This window comes from Phocoena phocoena, chromosome 7, assembly GCF_963924675.1.
Source record: "Phocoena phocoena chromosome 7, mPhoPho1.1, whole genome shotgun sequence".
Lineage (NCBI taxonomy): Eukaryota > Metazoa > Chordata > Mammalia > Artiodactyla > Phocoenidae > Phocoena > Phocoena phocoena.
Genome location: NC_089225.1, coordinates 44,034,713 through 44,050,086, shown reverse-complemented (window position 1 = coordinate 44,050,086; position 15,374 = coordinate 44,034,713). Strand labels below are relative to the sequence as shown.

Below are 15,374 nucleotides of genomic sequence, written 5' to 3'. Positions count from 1 at the left end.
AGCAGATCTGAGTTCAAATTGCAGCCCTGCCGCCTACTAAAAGTGTGACCATGGCGCATTACTTAACGTCTCCTGAGACTCAGTTTCCTGATCTGCAAAATGGGAGAACAATAATGCATCTGTCTCGTTTGGATTAAGTAAGATGATGCATGGCACTGTGACGCATGGCACAGTGCCTGGCACATACGAAACATGCAGGATATGACAATAATTATTACCCTGCTCTTAACAATTATCATTAACCCATTCTGAATATTTTGGAATAAACTCCTTTATTGTGTTTGCATTTTCTTCTTTGAACATGAGGAAGTCTTTATCAGGATTTAAATTTTTAATTTCAATGAGTTCTAAAAACTCAATTCTTTGATCTAAAATTTTCTGTACCAGAAAATGGAATATGGACAACTTGGACTAATTTAATGCTTCTTGTCTTTAGTCATCAGCTATTTCTGAGAGTTGATAATAGGATTCATTTGAATTTAACCTTGGTCACCAGGACTCACCAGAGACCAGTCACCCTCCTCAGGATACATTCAGGACCTCCCTTCTCCCAGGTGGGATCGGAATACTAGGAGATTTCTTTCCCCAAAAGAGTAGGTTAGAGAGAAAGTGGGGAGGCACAGACTGTATATATGCTCTCCACCTACTTCCAGCATGGGAGAATATTGCTGTCATAAATATGGAGGCTGGTCAAAGATGCATTCCATCAGCTATGTAGATCATGGCTCTGCTTCTGCCAAATATAGATACATAAATAAAAGCCTGCTCCTTCATGTCCAGGAGATCTCCAGATAACTCACACATCCACATGTTTCTTTTCATTGTGTAAGTCTATGCCCGACACTCCACTTTCCACCCCAGAGAAGAGCAGGGTGAGAGCTGAGGCAGACTTGGGATGCAGTCTTTCAGATGCCTGCTGGTTCACTTTCTTTGGGTGGTGTCATCCCACTGCAAGGTGGGCATGGACCCAATCCACAGCTTCTGTCAGACCCCTGCAAGGCTTACACAGGTGACCACGTTTCATTCCCCGACTGCAGCGCTGAACACACCAGGTCCTATGGTGAAAAGCTGTGTTTGAGGCAAGCACAGGCTCTCGGATGTGAATCAGAGGCGATTTAAGAAAAACTACAGTCTTGCCTAGATGTCTACAACTGTCCGTTCTTTGTGTAAATCGAAGGCTAGGGACAGGGTGGCGATGTATGTGTTAACTTCCCAGCCCCTCTGTCCTTCACTGAAGTGAGAAATAGAGGGTGCCTGGCTGATTGGAGGTTGCAGCTAGCAGTTATATTGAGTGACTTTGGAGAAGGGACATAGACCTCTGTGTGGCACAGCTGAGGGGTCTGAGGTGCCAACAGTGGCAGAGCAGGAGAAGGGCTTAGTTTATACCTGGAAAGCTGTTTTTATCCCTTAGAGACAAACAGGGATGAGAGGAAAGGATTTGAGTTCAACTGCTTATTAAGGGCATAAATCAGATAGACTTGATAGGATATGATCTCAGACAGGTTTTGTTTGGATTAAGCTGTGCTGATGTTCCTGGTTCAAGTTCAGCCTTCATTTATACATTGACTGTTGTTAACCCTTCTTGCACCTCTCCTTTCTGAAAAAGAATCCCTTGAGATAAAGTGGTGTTTGGACTCTGATTTTAATTTAGCAAGGGCGCTGGGCAGTGAGAAGAGCAATCTTCATAGTATAGGCCATGAAGAAATGGTTACATGTCTAGATTCATGAGGTGCCCAGCGCCTCAGGTTACTGTGGAGTTAGGGTGGCCGTGGCAGAAACTGGGTGCAGAGCCAGATAATCTGTCCTGGAAAGTTGAGTTTGCTGACAAGGTCAGCAAGGTTATATTTATTGCAGGGGGTCTACGTTTCGAACTTTCTAAAGTGGAATTTAATTGTGTCCTAGAGATGCTTCATTTTCTTGTTTATGGTAGTAAAAATCAAGCTGTAAGATTTGAAAATTTTGTTGAATGTCTAGTGACTAATTTTACATCTTCCAACTGTTACTCAGTGTCAGTGATGCCCTTGGTTAGTCTATTTATTATTTAGAAGATGTGAAGTAAAAAAAAATTCCTGTCCTGGTGTGAAACTGCAGAGCATTTGCTGTGAGGACACTTTGGGGTGTGCTGACTTCCATGTCAAACTGAACCATTTAACTTCCTCAAAGGTCATGTGTGTGGCATAGGGACAGAGAACTGTGGTTTCTTTCGATTGGTTAACAATTATCTGATGTGAGTACATTTTCAGACATTCTTCCTAGGTGGCTGCCGACTGAAACCACACTGAGCCTGGCTTGCAGGCTTTGTAAAAGTTACCTTGGTTGCTGCCAGGCCTGGGAAGGTTTCCAGCTTCTACACCATTCTCACAGGGGTTAAATTTCACAAGGTTAGCCAGAGCGAAAGGTAGCCGACCTGTGAATCTTATCCAGATGTCTCAAGGAAGCCATGGGCCTGTCTTAGAACTAGGTGAAGTCTTCCTTATTTGAGCCTCTTGATTGAACTCTAACCTTCTTACACTTGAAGAGTAATCTTTTTTTTTTTTTTAATCCCTAAGAATCATCTCAATAAAATTGTCAGCAAGTTTCAATCAAGTGTCCGTCAGAATTTGAAAACCTTTTCAAAAGTCCAGTGATTTCTAAATGACTGTAGATTAAAATGATATTATCAATAGCTTTATGCAAGTTCGTTTTGAGTATCAGATGTGTTCCTTAAAGTATTTGAATAAAATCTTACAAAAACTTAGTCCTGTTTCAGGTGTAGGTAGAGAATATTCTGCTGAGTAAAATCCTATTATTCATGTTGAGGGAGAGGGTATTTTTGTAGAATGAACAGATCTTTTTTAAGGTGTAAATGAAAATCTGCGGTAAAGTAGCTGAAGATAAATCTGTATGCATATCTCGGTAACTTCGTCTTGGTTGGGAGGTCATACAGCCTCTGAATGGTGCCGAATCGGTTCTGTCTGGCGTTCTAACGCTGCCGTCTTTGTTTTCCAGCAGTCTCTGGTCCCAGCCCACCCCATGGCCCCTCCCAGCCCCAGCACCACCAGCAGTAATAACAACAGTAGTAGCAGTAGCAGCTCAGGATGGGATCAGCTAAGCAAAACGAACCTCTATATCCGGGGGCTGCCTCCCAACACCACAGACCAGGACCTGGTGAAGCTGTGTCAGCCGTAAGTAGAAGTCGTTCTTGTGTTTAGCTCCTAAATATCTCCTTGATCATATTACAGAGTGAGATAAATTGTGTTATGAGAGAGGTTTAGTACAAGACAAATCTGTTAATGCTCATTCTGGTCACAGTTGACAGGGTTTCTAAGTTTTGAGTCCTTGGATGCTTTTTCAGTCAGCATGACGATCAACAGAATGCCTATATAATAAGATAAATTGGAGCATTTGCTCAGTAGAATTTGACTTTATTGGCGCATGAGAAGCAGGCTATGAATTGTTTAAAAACACGGCTGGTTCCTTTTTGAGGAGTGCTCCTATTTTGTGGAAGCACCTCTCGGGGCCATTCTGTCTCATCATAAGAGAAACTTTCGTTGTCACCGTTCGTCAGAAAGGTAGTTACCGTCTAACTTAATCCTAAATGGGTATAAACGCTAATGCCAGGGGGGCAAAGGTAGTCTGTCTTCACTCACACCTGTAGTTTTGTGGTCCAGGTTGTTCACGCTCAGCTCTGGGCATTCTTTTTTTTTTTTTAATTAATTAATTTATTTATTTATTTTTAGCTGTGTTGGGTCTTTGTTGCAGACTTTCTCTAGTTGCGGCGAGCGGGGGCTACTCTTCATTGCGGTGCGCGGGCTTCTCGTTGCAGTGACTTCTCTTGTTGTGCAGCACGGGCTCTAGGCGTGCGGGCTTCAGTAGTTGTGGCACGCGGGCTCAGTAGTTGTGGCGTGCGGGCTCTAGAGTGCAGGATCAGTAGTTGCGGCACACATGCACTGCGGCATGTGGGATCTTCCCGGACCAGGGCTCGAACCTGTGTCCCCTGCATTGGCAGGTGGATTCTCAACCACTGCACCACCAGGGAAGTCCTCAGTTCTGGGCATTCTTATGCCCAAAGTTCCTATTCCTCTTCTCACTGCCCCCCGTGCTGTGTCCTGAGATGAAATGTGCATACATGTATAACTTTGTTCCAAAGGAAATTTGCATTATATGCTTGTCGATAAATAGAATATAAGTATGCTACTTTGCTGCAATCACATTAACTAAGGAAGAAAGCACCAGTTTAAACCAAGGAGCCAGAAGCACTGCACATTGCAAAGATCACAGTGTAAAGACTAAAAGCCTCCAATCACTTTAAGCTATAAAAGCCTACACGTACAACAGCCTCTTTTATTTTTCCAAAGACAATCATGGTCCCTCACAAACAGAACTTTATATAACTGTGGAAAAGGACGCCCACTAAAGAATGTTTCCTGTTCCCTGAAAAGCATTTCCATTTCTAAACATATGATTAATAGCATCTTATTTTTGTTTTACTGGGTAAAGTATACATTTATTACTTCTTGCTTTAAGAAAAAAATTTTCTTCAAAACTTACTTGGGCAGCGTTTGCAAACTGGAACTAAAAGTAACATCTGGCCTTCCATCAGGAGCGCTGGTGGTTTTGCTCTGTTGTGTTTTTAGGAGGGTGGGACACTGGGAGGTGGTTCGTCAGCATCTGGAGAGCCTTCGGAAGGCCGCCACCCTCAGGACTCTCCCTCCGCCTTTCCCGTGTTACCCTTCTGATCAGCCCCTTTGGACTTTGTCTGCAGCCTTTGCTCCCAGGGCAGTGAAATAATGTCCTGTGCTAGGGATGACTTTGAAAGCAAGTCCAGCTCTTGGGGTTTGTCATGCCTGACCAGAGTCGGATGGAATTTTGCCAGGCACGCCCTGCCCTGTTGCAGCTGTTCAAGACCACAAATAGGCCTTTTTGCTATCTTGTCTGCTGTTGACCTCTACAGGCATCTCCCTCTGCTTTTGCAACATAATTACAGGTAGATAGAGCACCTGAAGTCTAAGGAGCTAAAAATATAACTTTGTAGGACACAAAAGAATGAAATGAACCCTCACATCCTTGCGGTGTAAGAGAAGGGGAAAGGATTTCAGAAGACAAATTGTTCCTCAGCTAGTTTTGAACCCTGTAAGGTGAGTTGTAACATTAAGGGGATAGAGTTAAACAACCATAAAATAATAGAGTAATACCATGTTTTATATGCAGTAAATACGTATTTGAAAAATTAAACCAGCAGTTTTTTTTACTGAGTCAAATCATATTCCAAATGCAGCAGAAGAGCATTTGATCATCTTTCCTGAAAAATTCATTCCTTTGTTGTTGTTGGTGTCTTTGACATACGTGGATTTTCTCAGCATGTGTAGACATCAGTCTCTTTGCTGTTATCAATAGCAGCAATAATGGTTTGCTACTCACTCTCTCCCATCATTTGCAGAACCCCAGGTTTGATATTTAGCTCTGATGATAGTTTTCTTTATGTATTATACAGAGGCAAGACATACAGTAATAGAGAACTCTATGTGAGTATCTGCTGAAAGCTTTGTTCCATTTAACACAGAGCATCTAATAAGCACCAGATTTGTCTGGTTGACAATTTTGTGTCTTAAAATGTGGAGAGAGCAAAAAGGAGCATTCCTGTTCCGGACTTAATTGTTTCCAGTAAAGAATAGCTAGTTGGCCACATGGAAGTGACAAGAACCTTATGGAAAAGTGACTCATCCTAGAGCTTAAAAAACTGGACATAATTAGAGATTTTTTAGAAAAGTTTCAGAAGCTTCTCAGCAAAGATAGGTGTAAATTCATAGCTCTAAAAATATATATATTTTAGAAATAAAAATTTAGCACTGTAATTTACAAATTAATGTGAATTGTAGGAGGGGCAACAATTGAAACAAGTAATTTGGGTCTCTAGGGGACTTGGATATTTTAGAGGGTTATGTAACAGAAAAATGGAAAAAGATACCTAAGAATGTTTGCAACAGGGACTTGATAACATACAAACAATGCGTGAAACCTGAAGGCAAGAATGACATGAGGATTGTGAAAACCGGAGAGGGAGACAGAAAGTATTTTTAAAAAGCTATGTTTGGAGTAGAACATACAGATGCTATAATGTTAGAAGAAATGACAGTGAAAAAGCAGATGTCAACACAAGAGATGGCAGTGAAAAAGCAGCCTCAGCCCAAGTCAAAGAGGGACTTGGGACACTGGAAAGTGTAGGTCAACATGGCTGAGGGAAAGGGGGCTCACACTGGAGGGTGGTCAGTTTCGGTGACTTGAAGGACACTGGTCTGAAGGACTGGGCAGGGATGTGACAGTGGTGATGGTGGTCAGGTGATAGGGAGTGAAAGGAGATCAATTTTCTAAGAGGATTTGATGAAAGAAGCTGACCAGCTCTAGCGAACTTCCGCACTGTGATGTGTGTATATATAGGAAGTCTTGTTGGGACCTCGTGACCACTCTGGCTGCTGCAGCTCTGCACCCTATTTCTAAAGTGTTATCTGCTCAAAAAGAAGGCATCAGTCCAGTTAACCAGCACATTTAGGAAATGGAATGAGCTGGGTGACAGAAAGGACTCATCTTTTACCCCCTGACCTTTAGATAATCTTCATTCTCCGCCTTCTCTAAAAGCAAGCCAAACAAAAAATTTTGCCTGACTGTGTTACCCTTCCAACTTCTCTGGCAGATTTTCTAGGCAGATGAGCCGACGGCTGTTGGTGCTGCCATTTTCTCACTACCTTAACCCTTCGCATTTTCCTTTCAAGTTTCAGCTGAAACTGCATGGCATCTTCCATCTCCCTTATTTCGTCTGGCTTGTTTTCACTGTTGTCCACATCTCCTCAACTCCTTGCTCTTTTTTTTTTTTTTTTTTTTGCAGTACGCAGGCCTCTCACTGTTGTGGCCTCTCCCGTTGCGGAGCACAGGCTCCGGACGCGCAGGCTCAGCGGCCACGGCTCACGGGCCCAGCCGCTCCGCGGCATGTGGGATCTTCCCGGACCGGGGCACGAACCCGCGTCCCCCACATCCACAGGCGGACTCCCAGCCACTGCGCCACCAGGGAAGCCCAACTCCTTGTTCTTTTGATTTAAGTTTTCTTGGCTTGTTCCTCTGCAGCCCCATCCTCTCAGAGGGTTAGTCTCCACTCTTTACAATTTTCTGCAGATTTTTCCACTTGAATATCTTACTAGCACCTCAGATTCAACACTATCTCCTTCCTCTCCAAACCGTCATTCTTCCACATTTACTCTCCCCAGGTTGAAGCTTTGGAGCAGTGTTGGCTATTTCCCATTATCCTCTTAGTCACCAAGCCCTGCGGCTTCTTCTTTGGCCTGTCTTCGTTCTCAGAGCCGGAAGAATTGGGTGGTTCCTCCCTCCCTCCCTCCCTCCCTGAGGGGTGACAAGCGAGAACCGTTTGTTCCTGCTGCTGCCTCCCCTCGGGCCTCTCCATTGCCCTTTCTTTTTTTTTTTTTTCTTCCTGCGGTACGTGAGCCTCTCACTGCTGTGGCCTCTCCCGTTGCGGAGCACAGGCTCCGGATGTGCAGGCTCACGGGCCCAGCCGCTCCGCGGCATGTGGGATCCTCCCGGACCGGGGCACGAACCCGCGTCCCCTGCATCAGCAGGCGGACTCTCAACCACTGCACCACCAGGGAAGCCCCGTTGCCCTTTCTTGATTTTCCAAGGTCGAGTCTAAGCTCCCCCTGCCTCCTTCATGCGTGGACCACACTAACCTCTCCTTATTTATTTTTATGCATCCCCACCTCCCAGTCAGCATCTTACTTCCATACATTTCTGTTCTCCAAGGGCTTGTTATGTAGCAGCATGTCTGTGACTGTGTGTAATGCTGACAGCATATCATCTTCACAGATTTCTTACCTACAGTATAAACTCATGGTGGTCAGGGTGGCAAGATTTTGGTGCCCCAGAGTTACCTACCACAGTGCTAGGCAAGTGCCTTATTCTCAGTCAGTAGCCTGTAAAAGGGGTCAAATAATGCTTATATCATGAGGTTGTGATTCGAATTAAATCAAGTAATATAAGGAGAGGAGCTGGTGCACAGTCCAGGTCATTGAGCAAATATTAGTCTCCCCATGCCTGAGCCTTTACTCCTCAAAATCCTCCTCAAAATCCTAACTACTAGAATAAATTTAAGTTATATGTAATCCTCCATTTTAAATTAAGGAGAAAATACCAGATTCTGATCCTGAAAGCTGGGAAAGCCAGAGAATAGGTTATATTAACATGAACCACCAGCCTTCTCTCCCTGAGGCGTTTTTTGGGGGGGGACAAGGGGGGAGGGCCGGGGGGTGGGAGGAGAAGCACTTCACTCACAAAAGACTGGTTTTATCCTCATGCCACTCACCCCTGATTTATTCCTTGTCATAATACTGTAAAATCTTTTGTTGTGTCCCAACTAATTTTTCTGAAAATGTAAAAACAATATTTGGTCCAATAAAAACAAACAAACAAAAACAGTATCTGGGCGCAAGGTTTGGTCCATAGTTCTTCCTGGTTTGCAGTAGGAGCAAATATGTGGGTCTCTGTTGGCCAAGGATGGACATTTCTGTGATACTGACATCACATGAAAAGGTCTGCATAACTCAGTGTATCAACAGCTTATTTTAAAGGAAAAAGTCTATTGATATTAAAACGAGATGAGGTATTTCTACTCCTCCCACCTTCTACAACCTTTTTCTCATTCCCAGACCAATCCTTGGTCAACCAGTTTTTTGGGGGGTTTTTTCCCCTTTCATTCAATAGATATCTAATTCATTTCAAAGTACAGTAAAACATGATTTTTATATAAATGTGAAATTAAATCTAGCCTATAATATTATAGCCTATTACTAATTAAAAGGAAATATTTTTGATATACAATGTTTCCTTGGTTGTAATATCCAGTATATTTTCATTTCCTAGTGCTTTGTTTTCTGTTTTCTGCAAGTTTTCCTTATTCTTTTGAATATAATGCAACTCTTAAAAAGGTGAAGCGGAAAAGCAACACAGATCAACAGAGGCAGGCATAAACAGCCAACCCTAATTTAAGACAGAATAAAGTAAATGTTATAATCAGTGCAGTGTTCTGGGAGGGGTCGGAGAAAGTTTCGTTAGCCTCGATACCAGGGGATAGCTTTCGGGGAGGAGATGATTCTCAACCTTAAAGGACAAGGTAGATTTCATGCGGGGTGGAAATGATAGTGTCCTCCAGGCCTCCAAAAGGGCCCAAGAGATGTGAGCGTGCTTGGATGTTTAAGAAAGCACAAAGAACACTTCTTGGTGCGAAGCTGCCATTCAGCATTTGTTCGTTAGCCAGGGCTCCTGGTGCCCGGAGTGGGGAGTGTGGATGTAGAGCAAAGAGAGGCTGAGATGCAGTTTGGGAGCATATCGTTAGCACTTTGAATAATAAGCTGAAAAGTTTGGAGTCTGTTCTTTAGTTACAAAAAAGTTGGCCCGTGGAGTGGAAGAGAAGCATAATTCAGTGTTTTCTTTTTTTCTCAGAATGGTAATTACAACAGAAGTCAGAAGGTTGGCTTGGAGAAGAGGGCTGTCATAGGCTGAGCCGACGCGACCCTGAACCAGGGTGGTGATAGGCGATGGAGGGGAGAGGCACTGGGGCGGCAGGGCGCCTTAGAGATAGGAATGCGGGGACTGAAGCATGATTAAAAATGACTGTAAGGTTTTAGCTTTGAATAAAGTGAAAATGTGAGTTTTCACTAACTGAGAGAGAGTGCACAGGAAGGGCACAGACTCTCACTGATTCTCAAACCCTAAACTCCAGCCTCTCCCTGTGTTCCCCAGATGTGGCCGTCCTTTTATTCATTCATATAAGCCACAAACAGGGCCCACTGAACTAAATATTTTTCTGAAACCACTAGTTGTTTTGTTGAACACTGACTTTAAAAGAATAATTTAAGTTCTGACTATAGTAAAAAGTCAGGGCAACTGTTAGGAAAATTGAAATGATAAGGAATAATTCTTTATACATTTCCATTTATCTCTGTAACTCTAAAATTTCTTAAGCAGTTTATCTGCTGAAAGTTCTTTTTTCTCTACTCTGGAATAAAATGATCATCCCTTTTATTTCAAAATCATTAGGCTATTTTTAAGGTAAATTTGAAAGTGAAGGCATTCTAGTAAGATAAATACAGTTTTTTATGCTTAATTAATCAACCTTTAACCCTAATAGGAAGTTAAACCTTAAGTGTTTACCCTGAAAGTAACAAGGGCCTGACAGACCCACTATTAGGAAATCCCGGGTATATATGAAATCCTTTGGAATTTATATAAAGTTCAAGAAATGAGAGTACCTTAAGTTGAAAACAAAACAATGATCCTGTGATGAAGTAGGAAAAATCACTCCACCCAAAAGTGATCTGATTCTCACTTTCAAATTGAAGAGAGACTTTAAAGCCAGGTAACCCAAGGCCATTCAGGTATCCCCAAATGACTCAGTCCAAGAAGCCTGAACATACCCTAAGTTATTAATACATTTACTTTAGGAAAGAAACACAGCCCACATGGATGTATGCTGGAGTATTCAGACAGCTGTACAAACGTGAAAGACATGGACCAAAAGATTTTATTGCCTACACTCAGTATTATTCTAAAGTCAGACTTGTGAATCTTACAGACCCATAGCTCTTGATATAGTGTTAAATTAGAAGCTGACATATCTCTTTGAGGCATACTTTACCCTTCAAGTGACGTTTCTAGGCAAGTTGAAGTAGTGTCTTAGTGGTAGCGGCGGTGGTGGTCATGGTGTATTTAACTCACACACATCAACAATGAAAGACCCACAGATTGTTTTTTCTTTGGTATCCACCACCTCTAGGATAATTGAAATTTGGACATACTGAGTTGTATTGTATTCCAAAGCCATTTGAGCTTTTAGGTTTTTTAAAATTGCATTTTACAAGGGTACTGAAAACTGTATCTAGCAAAATTTTATTAGGTTCCTTTGCAAGACAGTCAGAAAAAGAAAAGTTAACAGAAACATAGAGTGATAAAAAAAAATAGTTCACTCATTAAATGTGTGCCTTAACAAAAATGTTTTATTGACTGGAGTACTTAAAAAAAAGCTCTCCCCAAAAGTGAAATTGAGTTGAGATGATGTTTGCCATAGATAATCATAGCAAATGCATGCCATTTTTCTTTCTGTTGCTATTATATAGCTCCTTGCGCATATATACATTTTATTTATATGGTAAATAATAGGATTTCTTTTAAGTTCCAAATGTGTTTGTTCTGTAAAGCAGCTAATTTTTATCCTCTCAATAATTCTTTCTTCATCGATCTAGAAGATTCTCAGAATATAAAATACTATTAGCAATAGTTTCTCGGACTTGGCTTCTCTTATTATTACTAGCATAAGAGGGTGACACATAATAATTCAAAGCGGGCTTAGACCAAGAAAATTGGGCATTTTCTGAAAAGTGTGATCTAAGATGTGAAGTTTTCAGACTTTATCTCACTCTTTTAAAAAGGTGTGCCAAAAAAAAAAAAAAAAAAAGGTGTGCCAATCTATTGCATCAAAATATTCAGTCATTAATTGTAATTTAACACTTTCTTCATGGACAGTATTCCAGTCAGGGTCTATATAGTCAAAGAGTAAAACGGGATGCATTAGGCACTGAGCAAGATTATATATCATCTTTGTGATCTTTTTTTTCCTCTAAAAATGGAAGTCAAAGCAGATTTCAGAGTTGAGGAGCAACAGTGTGTATTTAACAGTGTGTATCTCCCTAGTCATCTCTTGGATAAGCTATATAAAATCGTTTATTTTCTTGTTCACTTTAATTGCTTCCTTTTCCTTCTTGGTATGAAAGAATTCTAGCACTTTAAGAAATACTTTGTGTGCAATAGATCTTTGACGTACCAAGATATAGTCTGAAGACTTTTGGAAATCCCAGAATTTCTCAAAAATAATTTCAGCATCAGAAAAATTCTCCACAAATACCTGCTTTCCAGTAGAGAACCAGCTCTTTCTTAGACCTCTCTTTGCTCTTTATTTTTATCATTAGAACTATCAGTTGGCTTTTTTTAGGGGGTGGGCAATTTTCAAAAATTAACACAACATTTAATCCCTTCTTGAGAGTTACTGCTACACAATTAGAGCAAAACCTTCTTGAAATATGGACCCTGGGTGATGGGCTACGCTTCTTCACTGGCTGCATGACTCACTTCCCTCTGTCTGAGTGCCCATGATTCAAATACATACCGCAGCAAAATTTTAAATTACTCCAGGTCAGAGAATTTCAGTGTCATCACAAGTAGTTGAAACCTCAAACATTAGTTATTGCCAAGTACCTACTGCATGTATGCATTTGATATTTTGGCAGAAAACCTCAATTATGTCTATTTTCTAATTTATTCTCTGTGTAAAATCTGCTGGTAAGCATGGATATTTAGAGCTTTAGCCAAGCCTCCTTACTGTCAGTTGACCTTTTTCTTAAGGGTTTCGTTTTGTTATTCCTAGACATGATTAAGAGCCTTCTTCCCTGTATTGCCCAAATACTGCACACACTGTTGGCAAACCAATTTCAATGTTAGCCTTAGCAGAAGTTAATTGGGAACCCAACACTGAAGATAATGGCCAGAATCAGAAGAAGCTTTTCAAGAGCATCCTCTCCTTCTCTGTGAGAGCAGATGGAGTTTACTTTATGTTCATCCCCTGTTCCTCTTTCTGAACCTTAGGTTTCTGTGGCAGCAGCTTGGGGGTGTTTAACCATTAAATGAAGTTGAAGGTATCATCAGGAATAAAAGCCTTAAGCCTATATTTGGCAATTGTGCTTGGTTTGACTTAGAATTTCCTTAATGGGATAGCATGAATATTAGAAATTTACAACCTCTCCCTTCATCTTTCCCCATCTTCATTTTACAATAAATTATGGAAAACATTTCTGCATAATGTGTAAACACCTGAATAATGCCAGCAGCTAACCTTTGACAGATATTTCCTGTGTGCCAGGGACTGTGCCAGATGTTTTATTATTTAATCCTAAGAACAACTTTATGAGCAGTATTGTTATCCCCATTTTATTTTTTTAACTTCTTTTAAAAAATTAATTGATTAAAGTTAATTTTAATTAATTTTTTAAATTAATAAATTAAAAATTTTTTAATTTAAATTATTTAAAATTTTAGAAAATATATATTCTTTTTTTCAGATTCTTTTCCATTATAGGTTATTACAAGATATTGACTATAGTTCCCTGTGCTATGCAGTAGGACCTTGTTGTTTATCTATTTTATATATGGTAGTGTGTATCTGTTAATTCCAAATTCCCAATTTATCCCTCCCCCTCAGTTTCCCCTTTGGTAACCATAAGCTTGCTTTCTATGTCTGTGAGTCTATTTCTGTTTTGTAAATAAGTTCATTTGTATCATTTGTTTAGATTCCACCTGTAAGTGTTATCATATGATGTTTGTCTTCTCTGTCTGACTGTTATCCTTATTTTAAAGATGGAGTTGAGAGAGGTTTCCTTCTCTTATTGCTCAGGATAATTCAGCTGATGATGGTAGAGCTGGGACTTACGCTTGGACAGTCTGACTCTACAGCCCATACTCCGGACCACTGTGCTTTCTACTTCCCCAAACATACTCTGAATGCCAGTTCATTATCTTCATCCTCCCTTCATCAGTGCCCACGTTCCTCTGTTTACCACAAGCTATAAGAAGACTCATTTCTCCGGGATCCTAAAAGAGATATTCAGCCATGATAGATTTAACAAGATTTTGTTAGAAAAATCAGCTTTCTTTAAGTCCCCTTGAGTAGCCAGCAGAATCAAAAGTTCAAGGTAAAGGCGGGAGGATAGAGGAGGAACTCATCTTTCCTGACATCTAACAAAGTAATCCCTTCTAATGTAGCTGGTTATACACAACTCAGCTCCTGGTTAGCTGTCTAGTGTGCCGCTCCCCCGAGATTACACAGTACAGAGAAGGTATGTCATTTGCTTGATGCCTGAGGGGCTTAGTGCATTACAAAGAGAAACATTCTTTTAGGGATCCCCATCTAACAAATCCAAACAACAGTGCTTTACAGAATGGCCTAACATAGCATTCTAATTTTACTAGAAGTATAAATCTGATTAAAACATAAGACCAAACCTCTTCTGAGGAGAAATTAAAGTAGAAGTAAGTGAGTTGTTAAGCATCGTGCCTTTGATTTTGCTAGATACTGCACTGGGTACGGCACATTTCCTGCCCTCAGGGAGGTTCTTGTCTTATATGGAAAATAAACTTCACACATCATGTAGACCAGAATGTGGTGTTGCCATGTGAGAGACAGAAAGTGCTATGGAGATTAGAAGATAGGGCGTGATTGCATATGATTGGGTGGGCATCAGGAAAAGCTTGGCATCTGAATGAGTCTTCAGGAATGGGTGAGCAGCTCAAGCCCAGGTTTAAAGCCAGTACTAGCCTGGCTGCCTGCCTTGTCTGGTCTTCCCTAGGACCATATCATGGGGTTCTTTAATCCCAGAAGGAGGCTTGTACTTCACTGGGAGGAGAGTAGGTCCAAAGAGGAAGATGATTTGGTGAGTGTAAGATTTTGAGTGCAGGAAACTGGGAGTTTGGTACCATTAACAGATATAAGGATCAGGAGGAAGAGCTTGGTTTTTATTCTTGCCGGCAAATTCTCATCTACTCTCTGCGAATTCAAATTGAGTACCTGTCTGCCCAAATTGAGTACCTGTCTGCTTTATGAATTTGTGTGCTTTTGATATGGCTATTAAGTGGAAAGAAACAACACATCAATTCCAGACTGATGCCTCTTCAGTGCAGAAGAGAGACTAGTAATTAAACCTGATTATTTGTCAGCTGGAATACTGTATATTGGAAACTTTCTGCCGATGTAGCCCTTACGGTCAACCATTCGATCTATATATTCCTCCAACATGTCATTATTTTCATAAATTTTTATAGTTCAGTTTTAGGGGCTTACACTTTTTAAAACATTGCTTTTTGTTTAATAACATGCTCTGCAACTCCCTTGATAGGACCATTTGGCTTCAGACTGGAGACTTTTGAGAAGAGATTTTGTAAGAGAGCCATGGGACTGAGTGGGAGGAGAGGAGGACAAGTTTCCCTAAATGGGGTATCTAGAATTAGAGAGGAAGTGCACTCATAACACAAACAAACCTGGCCAAGTTCATGGCTGTGCCAGGGGACGTGGACTCTTGCTCCTCCTGGCCGTCTGGCCGTCTGTGTCCTCACTGACCTGGCCACACCAGGCTTAAACTTGTCTAAATTGGTTAAACTTGCCTATGGGACCAGGATCACTTGTCTTCCTCGTTTTCTGTTAATGCCATAACATCTTTCTGACTCTATTACTCAGACGTCTGTGAGGGAATCTGTATGAAAAACTAACATTTTCTGAATGACAGTAAGTCCCC

The 15,374-nt window shown here is 41.1% G+C and overlaps 1 protein-coding gene across 4 annotated transcripts in view; it reads left to right on the top strand.

Moving 5' to 3' along the window:
* The window catches only part of RBMS1 (RNA binding motif single stranded interacting protein 1), a 211,320-nt gene that overhangs the window by 114,640 nt on the left and 81,306 nt on the right, over positions 1-15,374 (top strand). For all 4 annotated transcript variants that reach the window (XM_065881183.1, XM_065881181.1, XM_065881184.1 and 1 more), the window contains exon 2: positions 2,989-3,164. In XM_065881183.1, the coding sequence (XP_065737255.1) occupies positions 2,989-3,164 (176 nt within the window). The remainder of the gene's footprint in view (positions 1-2,988; positions 3,165-15,374) is intronic.